Raw genomic sequence first — 13,692 nt, 5'->3', positions numbered from 1 at the left:
GCTGATTTCAAAAATCATAACCGTTTTGCTGTATCACGTCAGGATTTTCAGTAACAGAAATATTCCCATTGCCTAGAAGTCAGGATTTCAATGAAATTTACAAAAATTCATTTATTCATTTATTTCATCATGAATGCTTCAAAATTATAGAAATTACAGAAAAACTCCACTAGAATGTAATTAAAAATGCTTTAGGCATTTGGCTTTGCGTTTGTGCTGCTCTGTGTCAGTTTCACGATGCAGGAACCAGCAGAAATCGCCCATCATGTTCGGGTTGTGCCGCCCTTGGTAACGCGTCTCCATGAGTGAAATCTCTTGGTGGAATCGCTCGCCGTGCTCGTCCGAGACTGCTCCCAAGTTGTCAGGGAAGAAGTTCAGGTGCTGGTGTAGGAAATGGATTTTCAGGGACATCCTGGAGCCAAGTTTCCTGAAGGACTCCAGCAGCTGCTGCACTATTTCTTCATAGTTGTCCGCGCGCTCGTTCCCCAAGAAATTGTCCGTCACAGCTTTGAAGCTCCTCCACGCTGCCAGCTCTTTAGGGTTTAGAGTTGTCGGAAAAGTTTCGTCCTTCATAATCTGTCGGATTTGCGGTCCAACAAAGACACCAGCCTTGATCTTGGCCTCCGACAAGGTGTTGCCAAACTTTTCCTTGAGGTATAAAAACCCACGCCCATTCAGATCCATTGCCCGTACAAAACTTTTCATCAAGCTGAGCTTTATGTGGAGTGGTGGAAGGAAAACCTTGGCTGGGTCGACAAGGGCGACATGCTTCACGTTGTGTCGACCAGGTACATGCTCTTTTCGCTCTTCCCAATCTTTCTTCGTCCAGTGATTCTTGTCGTCTCTGCTATCCCAGAGACAAAGGAAGCACATGTATTTCGTGTAGCCTGACTGCAGCCCTAACAACAGCGCCACCACTTTCAAGTCTCCGCAGATGTGCCAGTTGAAGTCATTGTACTTGATGGAATCAAGCAGCTGCCGCATAGTCTCATAGGTCTCTGTCATGCCGAACGCGTGAGCCAGTGGGACTGATGGTTTCTCGTTGCCATTGTGGAGCAAAACAGCCTTCAAGCTGTTCTTCCCCGAGTCGATGAAGAGGCGCCAGTCTGCAGGATCGTGATCACACCCAAGTTCTTTCAACAGACCGTTGATGTCACTGCAGAATGTCATCGTGTCTTCCATCTCAAAGAACTCAGCCATGTCTCTGTGACGTGCTCTGAACAAGGATATCTTGGTGTTAGGTTCAAGTAGATTCCACTGCTGCAGCCTTGATCCAAGCAGCTCTGCCTTCGCCTTTGACAGCGAGAGATCTCTTACAAGATCATTTAAGTCTCCCTGGTTCAGAAGGTGTGATTCTTGAGTGTCGGGTTCAAAAGGTTCATCATCACCATCCTCTTCACCACTGCTTACAGCTATGTTCTGATCAGCTGGAGGTGTTGGAACGGGGTTCTCGTCATCATGAGGCACAGGTTTACGAGCAGAGACGCAGTCAGCGTACTTGATGTGACCTTTATTCTTCTTGTTGAAGCCGGCGATGCTTGTGCAGCAGAAATAACAATCATCATGATGATGATTCTGCGGCTCACGCCATATCATGGGCACCGCAAATGGCATGCTCGCGCGCTTGCCCACCAACCACTGAGTCAAGGTTGTGTGACAGCTTGTGCAGTAGATGTGTGGTGCCCAGCTCTGTTCTTGGTCCCCCACCTTACACCCGAAGTAGTGAAAGTAGGCGGCCTTCATTTTCACTGCTGTAGATATACTTCGCTGTTGATCTTTTTTGGTATACCGACCACAGACATAACAGAAGTTGTCAGGATGATTGGTACAGGAACGCCTACTCATCTTTATCTGAAAGAAAGAAATATAACACAAGTTAACAACAATTGTACGAAATAGACATGTTAAAGACATATGTAAATTTCATTGAAATCCTGACTTCTAGGCAATGGGAATATTTTTGTTCCTGAAAATCCTGACGTGATACAGCAAAACGGTTATGATTTTTGAAATCAGCGTACCCAAATTAGTCTTAATCACTTTACACATCTCCAGTAAAAAAAAAATTTTGAAATTTGTTGTTGAGTGTAATGCTTATTTTATTCTTGGGTTTAGCATAAATAAGCCTTTTCTCTGGGTTTTGAAGCATTTTCCTTGTTTTTTTGAATTTTTGTTAAAAAGTAGTTATCGTTACCAGATTATCGTTAACTTCCGATAACTTTGTATTATAATTATCGTTATCGGACTTAAAAATTGGGGTTATCGGATTATCGTTATCGAAGTTAACTTTTTGGTTATCGGTGCCCAACACTGATCAAGGATGATTCCAATATCATTGAGAGCTTTATGTCTCACAGAATCCAGGAAAGATGGATGTGATTCTGTGGTGCCAAGAAGCAATAATTGAAGAGCCAATACTCAATTGAGCTGCAGACAAAGGTTGTGTAGGTTCTGAAAATTTTCAAAAAATACTTGGAACAATGGGGGTTGCTCAGTCTGCAGCTGGCTTTTGAGGCATCGTCGATACACACCATCTGTAATGTTATTTCAAAATTTAAGGAGCCAATACCAACTGGTGATAAATCTGGAGTAGTTTACCATTCATCATGCAAAGACTGACCAATACAACATTGGTGAAACTGGAAGAAATTTAAAACAAAGGTTAGATGAACATGATGGAGTAGTTAAGCTTGGAAAGGTGACCCAGTCAGCCATAGCATGTCATTGCCTGCAATCTGGCCACAAATTTGAACTTAATGGGACCCGTGTCCTCGACACTACATCCAACAAACGACACGGGTTGATTTTGGAAGCGTGTCAGGGGAAGAGTCGGGAGGGTAGTCCAACTGGGGAGATGGTGGACATACCCACATAATACACACCTCCGATGCAAATAGAAAAAAACTGGATTGTACAAACAGCTGGATAAGGTGAGAAACAAACGCCCAATCCTGAACAGCACATCCGCTTGTGTACAACACCCAACGAGAACCCCAACACTCGCACAATCAACACCTCATCATGTGCAACCCAGCCACGAAACCAGCCATGCTCATTCCCTGGAAACACAAAAACAACAGGCGCACCACGTGCTCACCCACACACATACAACACTAGATCATGTGCAAGTAAAAACAAACACGAGCAGAGCACCCCATCGATGATGTGATTTGACATTTATTTTGCTTGAGGTTTGCAAAATAGAATTTTTAAAAAGCACTCCTCCATTTGACTTCGAGCACCAGCACGTGACTAGCAATGAGTGGTCGTATCAAAATAAAATCCGAACATCGTGCTGAGGCTCAGGATCTATGGGCCTGAGGAAGCCGGTCGTGAAGCAGGTGAAACGTCACCTGAGACTGGGGCTGCTCTTGCTTATTGCTCAAATTAGGTGAGTAGATCTTGTTTTACTTTTGGTTGAAAATGCCTTCTTCTTTAAAATAAAAAATGTCGCTACCTGTCACACTGCAATCTTCTTCTTCCTCCTTAGCCCCAAGATTCAATAAACTGATAGATTTAATTAATGTGGTGTTGTAGCACAGGTATGATGGGCCAAAGGGCTTCTCTGTGCAAAGGTATGGCACCTGACACCATGCAGTCCATCAGACCCAGGGTGATGAGACATTATAAAACACAGGATAAATCATACTTGTAATATAATTCTAAACTTTATTTTTGTTTATGTTTGACTTCAATGTACTCATGAACTGCTGGATGGAATGAGTTGAAAACTTCTGGTTGTATCCGCAAGGTGCGCAGGGAGGTTTTGTTAATGCTATTTTAGGATTGTTAATCATCATTGATCTGTTTCTGAATGAAAATCGGACTCGCGGAAATATAGGAATAAGAGAAATATCCGTGGAAGAGAGGAGTTGGGTTCGTACCATTTTCTGTTACTAAAATAAGCTCGCATTGGCCATGGTTATTACACACACACACACACACACACACACACACACACACACACACACACACACACACACACACACACACACACACACGGATGCTTCTCCTTTCACCAATAGATGCAAAAATCTTGTATCATTTCTTGTGTGGCCGTGGAACCAAACAAAAAATATACATTTATAACAGCACCCACAGCCCATACAACTCCCACTCGCACTCCTCTTCCCAAACATGATTTCATCTTATCCTGTGCATCCACAAACCCCAGATATGATCTTCCCATCATTGTTAAGAAACACGAAGGATTGGGTAGAACGTGCTCGTCAGTAGAACCTTCAGGACTCTCATAAACCCACATAGCCGGGAGTTTTTGCAGTATGACTTGCAAGATACCAACGTTTTGGATGACTTCATCAGAAAGTTCTCCAAGTCGTTTGTTGTGCAGCAGAGGCACAACCTTTCTCACAAGTATGTTTCCAAGTATTTTCGGCTTTAGAAGTTTTGAGCCGTTTCATGTTACAATCTTTATCTGGCCCAAATTATATACATGCGGCTGCCCCAATGGATCTCGTTACTTGGGGTTTCCACGCATGCGCACCGAGCAATCTGGGGTGGATGACATAATTTCAAACGTTACATATTGAGAGTGTTATTTTCTGCGGTTGCTGTGTCTGGCTGATGTATTGCTGTTAAAAAAAAGTAGCAAAACAGGGTGGAAAGATCCTCAGAGGTAAGACATAAGTATAATTTCTCATGAACGGGTTTTATTGAAGTTTAAATCCATTATGGAAAATAGTATCCACCCACGACATGAGCTTTATGAACAAATGAGGTCTGGTAGGATGTAAAGAGGTTTGATGTACAGAACCAATAGAATTTCGAAATCGTTTGGAGCATTTTCTGTTCATGTTTCTAATGAAAGTCATTAATATTAAAGAGGTCAGTGAGTGGTGGTGAGGGAGACTGAAGTTGTCTTTTGAATTGTTCTCTTTCTGCAATTTTGATAGTTACCTCCACCACAAAAGGTGTAATGAGGTTATTTTCACCCCTGTTTGTGAGTTTGGCTGCAAGCAGGATATCAAGAAGTAATGGATGGATTCAGATGAAACTTGATGGACAGGTTGGGGGTTCGATCAGGTCAGGTATGGGAACATGCAACCGGAGCAGCGCGTTGCTGTGTCCATTTTCCGCCGGTACTCCAGGGGCCTTTGCCCGGCCATCCCCCAGGCAGATGCCTGGCCCATCCCCATCTCCTTGAGATGCCGATCAACCTGCTGCAACCACGAGGCATGTGATCGGCCCACCAACCTCCTCCTCTCATGAGGCTCCCTCGCTGAGAGAATCTGGTGAGCAGGATCAGCGTTAGGAAAACAAGCCACATGTCCATACAGCCACAGCTGATACTCACGGACTTGTACAGGTAACAAATCTCATTTGAGTCTCTCTTAGCAACCGCTCATTGGACACAAAGTCCAACCAGCGATAGCCAAGGATTCTTCGAAGATACCTGGTACCAAAGGAATTAAGTCTCAGACTCTGACCAGGGATCTGAGACAAAGTCTCACATCCGCAGAGCAAGACTGGAAGCACCAAGGACCTGAAGACTCGGACTTTTGTCCTCCTGCATCAGTACTGACAGCACCATATTCCATGATCCAGTGACTCGATGATTCCCCGGGCCTGACCCAAATGTTTATTGACCTCTGGCTCACAGCCAGCAGAAACATGAATATCACTTTCAAGGAAAGTGAATTTCTCTGTGGCATCAACATCCTCACCACAAACAGGTACAGACAAGATAGTAGCATCCAAGATGTCATTGAAAGCCTGCATCTGAGTTTTGACACACGAAACCCGTAATCCCAGCGGCTCAGACTCCTCATTCAGCACCTTGAGGCCCCCCAAAGGATATCCAGAGTCTCTGTAAAGATGACTGCATCATCTGCAAAATCATGGTCAGAGATCTTGCCATTCCCAAATGATGCAACACAGCTTGATCTCTCCGACATTCTCCAGAGAATCCAGTCCATACAAGTGCTGAAAGGTGTTGGGGCCAGTTCACACCCCTGATGAACTACAGTAACAACTGCAAATAAGTCGGAGATGGTATTACCACATCTCACAGCACTCTCAGTACCAGAGTAGAGTTCAGACATCAGATTGATCAGTTTTGGTGGCACTCCACAAAGACCAAGAATCCTCCAGAGGGCATCCCGATTCACTGAATCAAACGTTTTGCAGAGATCAACATAGGCTGCAAACAGCTCCTACCGAAACCCATGTCTGCATTTGGTGAGGACCCGAAGGGCAAGGACATGGTCAATCGTTGACCTATTTGGTGTAAATCCTGACTGCTCTGGACGCTGGTGCAAAAGCAGATGGTGGCGAACCCTATCAAGAATTATCCGAGCAAAGACCTTGCCCGACGCTGAGAGGAGCGTCACCCCTCGGTAGTTGTTGCAGTCCTGAAGATCACCCTTCCCTTTCCAGAGAGGGACAACAAGGCCCCTCTTCCAATCAGTTGGGATGATGCCTGTGTTCCATGCAGAGTACAGAACTGCATGCAATGACTTGAGTACAGCATTCCCACCAGCCTTGAGAAGTTCAGCATGGCTGCCACAGATCCCAGGAGCTTTACCCCATTTCAACCGGTTCACTGCAGCCTGTGTTTCCACAAATGAAGGTGGACCACAGTTGATTGGATGGTCAACAATAGAGATAGTCATATCCCTGACATCGAACTCAACAGCTGGTTGATCAGCCTGGTACAGCCGTTCAAAGTAACTGGCCCAGTGGGCTCACCACCTTCCGCTCTAACTGCAATACACCGAGGGATGGGCTTAGAGGAACACAATGCGCAAATGCCCTTTAAACAGGATGAGATTCACTTGACCACAGGTGATGCTCTCCCCCTCACGGTTTCCTCGCACATAGGTCTCCTTGTCCACCCTCAGCGCATGTACAATTTTACACCTCAACTCTGAACAGCTCAGCTCTGCCATTAAGCCTGGCCCTGCGACTCTGATCAATGGTATTCAGTTTCCCTTGAGAGACAAAATTCTTCTTTGTCCGATGGTGAGTTCCAAGACATCCACTGGCAACATCAAGGTGTTTGTCTTAAAGGCACTTCACAACTATTCAGAATTCCTCAAAGCACCCAGGCTTCAAAAATCCCCACTCACCCTGTTCGCAAACGCCTCAGCTATCCTCTCATCATTGAGCTTGTCAACATCCAGCCTAGGCTGTGATGGTACCATTCTCCTGGATTTAAGCTGCAACTTCATAGTTGCTCCCACAAGCCTGTGGTCGGTATTGAGGAACTGAGCACTCCGGTAGACCCTAAAGTTCTGGATCATCCTCCAGTGACCATCAACGAGCACATGGTCAATCTCCTTTGCCACACCGCCAGCATTGGAATGCCAAGTCCAGCAATGAGCCTGTGTGCACTGAAACCATGAGCCAGCCACCCTAAGTCCATAAATTCTTGCAAAGGCAAGGAACTTGGTGCTATTCAGGTTCACAGTTCCAGACCCATGGGGACCAACACACACCTCATAACCATCCGTATCAGTTCCAGTCAATGCATTGAAATCCCCCAAGATGAGAAGAATATCTCGCCTTCGGCACTCATCAATCACAGACTTGAGCGCGGCATAGAATGTGTCCTTCACGGTGAGATCACTCGTCTCAGTCGGAGCATATACAGACACTAGGGAAACAACACTCAAGAAGTGACGAATCCTTCGTCTCATAATTTGCTCATTGACCGGTGTTACTTCAATTATCAATGGAGTCAGCTTATTGACACAGCTGCAGCAACTCATTGGGCATGGTAACCATCAAAATTACCATACCAAGAGTAGGTGTAACTACCCGCCATGATGTCACCACTGTCTGGTGGCCGAACCTCAGTGAGTGCTCCAATACCGATATTCAAACGCTTGAGCTCAGATGATAACAGAGACAGGTGATCATCCTCTCTTCGGGATAGGACATTCCAGGCACCCACCTGAAGGGACCACCTCAGGTTAACCCAAAGAGACCGCTGTCTGGTGGACGACACCTCAGCACCGCCCCGACTCACATTACCGCAATCTGACCCAGGAAGGTTACCACATTGTTTTCCTCCTGTCATCAAAGAGTAGGGGTCGCAAAGGCTTTGCTCTAATCCCGTCATCCTGTGAGCTGCCCTGCGGAGGGAAGCTGCACAGGAGGTACTCTCACGGAATGGGTTTTCAATTTTATTTTCGTTTTTGTGTTTTGCGGAATGAATGGTTTTACGGTGGCCGGAGTGCAAATCCTCTCACCAACCTCCTAATAAAAAGTAACCCAACTGCAGGAGGACGTCCTGACACAGTTGGGCACTAGATATGGATGGCCGTTGGCTCACAAGGAGCTCCTCCGCCCTTTGACAGGTTTTGTTTTTAATCCTGCTGGGTGTCCATATCCAAACACCACCCTCACCAGAAAACCTGGTGGGGGAGACGGTTTAGTCGCCGACAACCCGACCATGGAACAGGTTACTGCAGGTTACTTCACGTTTATATGGTACCTGTAGCAAGTCGCAGATCTAATCTGGTCTGACCTGACAAGTTGGGTGTGTGACAAAGAAGAATTGATTTGATTTTGGTGAGGATCTGAATCTGGATACGAGAATGTTTTAATCTGTGAAGTGATTCTTCACCTTTGAGAGATAGGACCAAAAACGATATATAGTACGATATCTCAAACATTTACGGACGGATTCAGGTGAAACTTGGTGGATGAGTTGGGTAGGTGACGAGAACAAACTGATGAGATTTTGGTTCAGGTCCAGATGCAGATCCGGATCCAGATTAGTGGGATACAAAACGTAAACTGTTCAGCCTGGCGGAGGTATGTGCTCTACCGAGTGCGAGTACCGTTCTCGTTTGATATTTCTGGGTTTTGTTGTGCTATTGCTATTGTTTTTGTCAGCATTTATTGGCTTGGTGTAAAGCGTTCCCACACTACATTTGGAAATTATGTTTTATAATTTTATCCTAAGAATGTGAGTTTTTTTTGATGATGCAATTAAAAAAAAAACAAAATTGTACAAATAAATAATTCATCGTCCCAGGGTTCAGGGTGGGGACGACCCCAATGTTCTCAATGTAAATGTGTATCGTATAGCACCACCTATTGGAAGGAGTATTACAAGTGTTCCCGTCCATAATTCCAGAGGAATTGACTTGTCCTTACAGACAAGTTCTTCGTGAGTGGTTTTTAAATTGGATGTAATGCATGTTTAAGGTATAAAATCAAGTTATGATGAAATGAGAGAACTTTGTCGAACTGTGTGTGCTCCTGTTCCTTCAGGAATGGGCGAGGCCAACAAGAAAGCAAAATTGGAGGAGGTACCTTGGAGTGACAAACGACAAAACAACAGATTTTAAATACTTTAGTTAATACACAGAAAGGGAAAAGCACACGCGCAAGAATTCGGACACCAGCCTCTGAAGAAAATAATAACGTGATCCACCTCAGAAAGTTAACCGACGTGTATTCAATCCGTTGTTTTCTGTGTTGTTTGGTTGAGTCGTGGTGAGTAATTGTCACGTAATTCCATCCATTTCATGCTTTGTGACACAATTTCAATTAGATCACTTGGTGACTATTGTGGTTATCAACCTTGAACTAACTACCCTCTTATATGTGCACAGTTGAATAAATTGACCTTGTGTTGTAGAATATGATAAACTATCTTTCGATGCTGTAATTTGTTGCAACAATCATTGGTTATCAAGTGGTAACCATTACGGTGAAGTTCTTTGTGAGGCACTCATTAAAATATATTTAAATATATATATTTTAAAACCTTGGCATGTTTTGTCCAAATGTGAGTGTTTGTTTGCAGAACCTTTCAAATGACCCCCATGTCATCAAGTTCCTTGTGTAGGAGAACCAACCGCACGAGCTGGAATTCACAGACGACGACTCTGCACGATTTGGTGATGCACATCCTTCGACACTTCGTTGTGTTTGGATTGTGCAGTGAGTTCAGCAATGGACGTCAATTGGTGAGAGATCTTGAGCATTCACACATACATCCAACTGCTGTCACTCGAGCAAACATGGAAAGTTTATTTTGGAGAATTGCCGGATGAAGTTACTGTATTCTCATTGTTCAAAGTGAGGGAACGATTATTCATTCTCAGTTGTAAATGTTGGGGTTAGTACAAGGCGGGTACCGAAGGACCTCATGTTGAATCAAAAGTTAACTCGTGTAGCCATTGCAACAGATCTGGAATGCTAGCAGAAGGGGATGGTCTATTGAAGGAGATTGAAACATGTGATGAGACTTTGGACCACCATTTCACGCCAAAGTGAAAGCGAACCAGCAGGTACTGGAGTAGTGGCGACAATATTGTTACCCAACAACAAAAAAAGTTTGAAGGTTCAGCGATGAGCTGGAAAAGCTTATAGGAGTTGTTTTGAGGCCTTTAATGGTTTTAATTAATATGGAGGTTTTTTTGCACTTGGGAAAAGTACAGACCTCGTGATTTGTTATACAGTGAAGTTAAACAAACAATACGCAGAGACGACCTGGTATGTTGGTTGTCTCAGAGCGGGACTTTAATACTGTCCTTGACGTGGAAAAATGTGACGACGACAACTCTCATTATGGATAAGGGTTGGGAATTGTTAAATAATCACCCATGCAATCTAGACTTGTCAACTTGGGATTTTCATCTCTTTTGACCACTCAAAGTCCACATGTCTGGGTGGCATGAAGTTTACGAATGAGGAAGACTGAAAAGCAGGCTTCCTGAAATGGTTGTGTATCCGTACAAAATGATTATATGTCGGTGGCTATGAGGCACTACGACAATGGTGGGGAAAGTGTGTCCTTGTATCGGGGGGGGGGGGGGGGGGATACCTTGAGAAATAGGTGAAGTTCAACTTCCTTCTACTTCTTTATTTTATGTCGTAAAATTTTCAGCTCAACCTTGAATGACTGGTCGGTCAAGATATTGCATAATTTGAGTAAGATTTATGATGATGCCCTCATTAGGCAAAATAGCACAAGGAAGCAACTTTTAGTTACTATACATTGTGTTCCAAAAAGACCGGACAACTTTGGTTGTTAATATATTTAGAACCACAATTGATACAACGATACCCTTTGGTTTATATGACAGAGAAACTCATAAAGTTTTGTGCACATCATCAATGCACTTCAGTGTGAGCTCCGTTTGTTACGTGCAGGACCCCAAAGCGTTACACGAGTTCTTTCCATGTTTAGCTCAGCTTGTTTGCGTCCGCCAGTACACATGCAGCGATGATCCGAGAACGAAGATCCTGCAGGTTTTACCACCTTGGTGTAGTCGACAAAAACATCAAGGGGGGTTATGTCGGGTGGTCGTGGAGACCATGCGATTGGTCTGTCTCGGCCAATCCAGCAACCTGGAATTTTTTTCATTCAGGATGACTCGAATGACTAAGGCCCAATGAGGCCTGTTGAAAAATGATATCGAATTGCAGGTCTTCAATCTGTGGGAAGAGGAATCCTTCCAACATGTTCATGTAAATTGTTGAGGTCACTGCATCCTCCCCAAAGAAAACACAAACATGCTGAGCTGAACATGGCAATAACTCGTGTACCGCCTTGAGGTCCTGCATGGGACTCACGGAGCTCACACTGAAGTGTATTGATGGTGTGCACAAAACTTTATCAGTTTCTCTATCATATAAACCAAAGGGGGAGGTTGTGAGTGAGTATCAATTGTGGTTCTAAATATATTAACAACCAAAGTTGTCCAGTCTTTTTGGAACACCCTGGTTAAAACTACTCGTGGAAGTCATGATATCATATTTCTATGGCACTCTGTAGAGCAGTCATCCTGGTGTTTCACAGGCAGGGTGAGCCTGGTATTGGCTTCACGGTTAATGTGGCTGGCTTAAGATCTTAAGGTCTTGAGTTGAAGCCCCTGTCTTTCTGTTGAATTAATACCAGGTGGGGTTGACGCAGCCTGTCATCCTTCTGAGGTTGGAAAAATGAGTACAAGCTTACTGATAACAGGGGCACTGCATCTGCAGCACAGCTGTACCCCCAGAAATTAATTGCGCCAAGCAGCCACATGCTGTATACGAATATATAATAAAAAAAATAGGTAGAGTGATTCATCAATGTGTGTGGACCGTCTCTCGGATGGATGTTAAACTGGGGTCCCATCTGCCGACATTGGTTAGTCGACGTTAATTATCCTATGGTGTCTTTCGGGGAGAGTGGGCAAGTAAAAATTACAGCCCGAACCTCGCGTTCCCCCTGTCTCAAGGGAACGAAGTGCAAAAGGGTCAAACCCCAAGGTGGGTTCCCTGTGTGGATTAATAGTAATATATCGTAGTTGTAGTTGTAGTAGTAGTAGTAGTAGTAGTAGTAGTTGTTGCAGTTGTAGTTCTCTGTGGAGGAGGTTGTGAGTGAGATTGAGATTCGGCACAGAACTTCTCATGTGCTTTATGTTTGGATCAAATGCATATTTGATGAAGATTCATTTACAAAATTGAACGGCTGGTTGCATCATTACTGAGGCATGAGTCCGTATCGAGTCGAATTGAAACTGCAAAGATTAACCCTTATTTTTCATCAGGATACAATTCCTGTTCAGTTCAAGTGTCCTCCACAAGCAGTTATCAGGTTACATTTCAAAATAAATCCACCTCGAAGCATCTCACTGTTCACACTTTAATGTGAGGACGATAAAAGCACAAAATGATGGATGAGGAATCACAACAGACCATGGCGACACCAGCTTATCAAAACATACTTCATATCCGATGATGTGACCACGCGGGAATAGGCCCCGAACATTGCAGCATCCCACTCGCCACACTCCGTGAGATACCGACTACTAAATCTTTCAACCTTACACTGCACTCGAATCCCCAACACGTCCCCTGCACTATAATCCCAAACACGTCGTTCCCCGCACTCTAATCCCAAACACGTCGTTCCCCGCACTCTAATCCCAAACACATCGTTCCCCGCACTCTAATCCCAAACACGTCGTTCCCCGCACTCTAATCCTAAACACGTCGTTCCCCGCACTCTAATCCCAAACACGTCGTTCCCCGCACTCTAATCCTAAACACGTCGTTCCCCGCACTCTAATCCTAAACACGTCGTTCCCCTGCACTATAATCCCAAACACGTCGTTCCCCGCACTCTAATCCTAAACACATCGTTCCCCGCACTCTAATCCTAAACACGTCGTTCCCCGCACTCTAATCCCAAACACGTCGTTCCCCGCACTCTAATCCCAAACACGTCGTTCCCCGCACTCTAATCCCAAACACGTCGTTCCCCGCACTCTAATCCCAAACACGTCGTTCCCCGCACTCTAATCCCAAACACGTCGTTCCCCGCACTCTAATCCCGAACACGTCGTTCCCCGCACTCTAATCCCAAACACGTCGTTCCCCGCACTCTAATCCCAAACACGTCGTTCCCCGCACTCTAATCCCAAACACGTCGTTCCCCGCACTCTAATCCCAAACACGTCGTTCCCCGCACTCTAATCCCAAACACGTCGTTCCCCGCACTCTAATCCCAAACACGTCGTTCCCCGCACTCTAATCTCAGCACTCTCATTCGAGTTGGCGAACATTGTCAGCACTTACCATCCAGCTCGTTGTTTCCACCCATGCATGACCCAAGCAGCACCCGACTCGAAGTTCCCCAATCCCAGAAACCCAGCACCCCACTAACCCCTCCCTCTCACGGTTCAGCATTTAACGGGGATGGCTCCCCCAAGGTGGCGGGAAACG

The 13,692-nt window shown here is 44.9% G+C and overlaps 1 protein-coding gene across 1 annotated transcript; it reads right to left on the bottom strand.

Moving 5' to 3' along the window:
• Positions 1-180: 180 nt before the first annotated feature.
• On the bottom strand, positions 181-13,685 carry LOC147034253 (uncharacterized). The gene is made up of 2 exons (XM_085879430.1): positions 13,546-13,685; positions 181-1,851 (listed from the first exon to the last, which is right to left on the bottom strand). Exons 1-2 carry the CDS (start codon positions 13,654-13,656, stop codon positions 181-183), a joined length of 1,782 nt encoding a protein of 593 aa, XP_085735556.1. The 5' UTR covers positions 13,657-13,685.
• Positions 13,686-13,692: the final 7 nt, after the last annotated feature.

This window comes from Eptatretus burgeri, chromosome 1 (assembly GCF_056783735.1).
Source record: "Eptatretus burgeri isolate ZD-2024b chromosome 1, Ebu_testis_v1, whole genome shotgun sequence".
Lineage (NCBI taxonomy): Eukaryota > Metazoa > Chordata > Myxini > Myxiniformes > Myxinidae > Eptatretus > Eptatretus burgeri.
The sequence above is the reverse complement of the archived record's forward strand: the minus strand, read 5'-3'. Positions and strand labels throughout refer to the sequence as shown.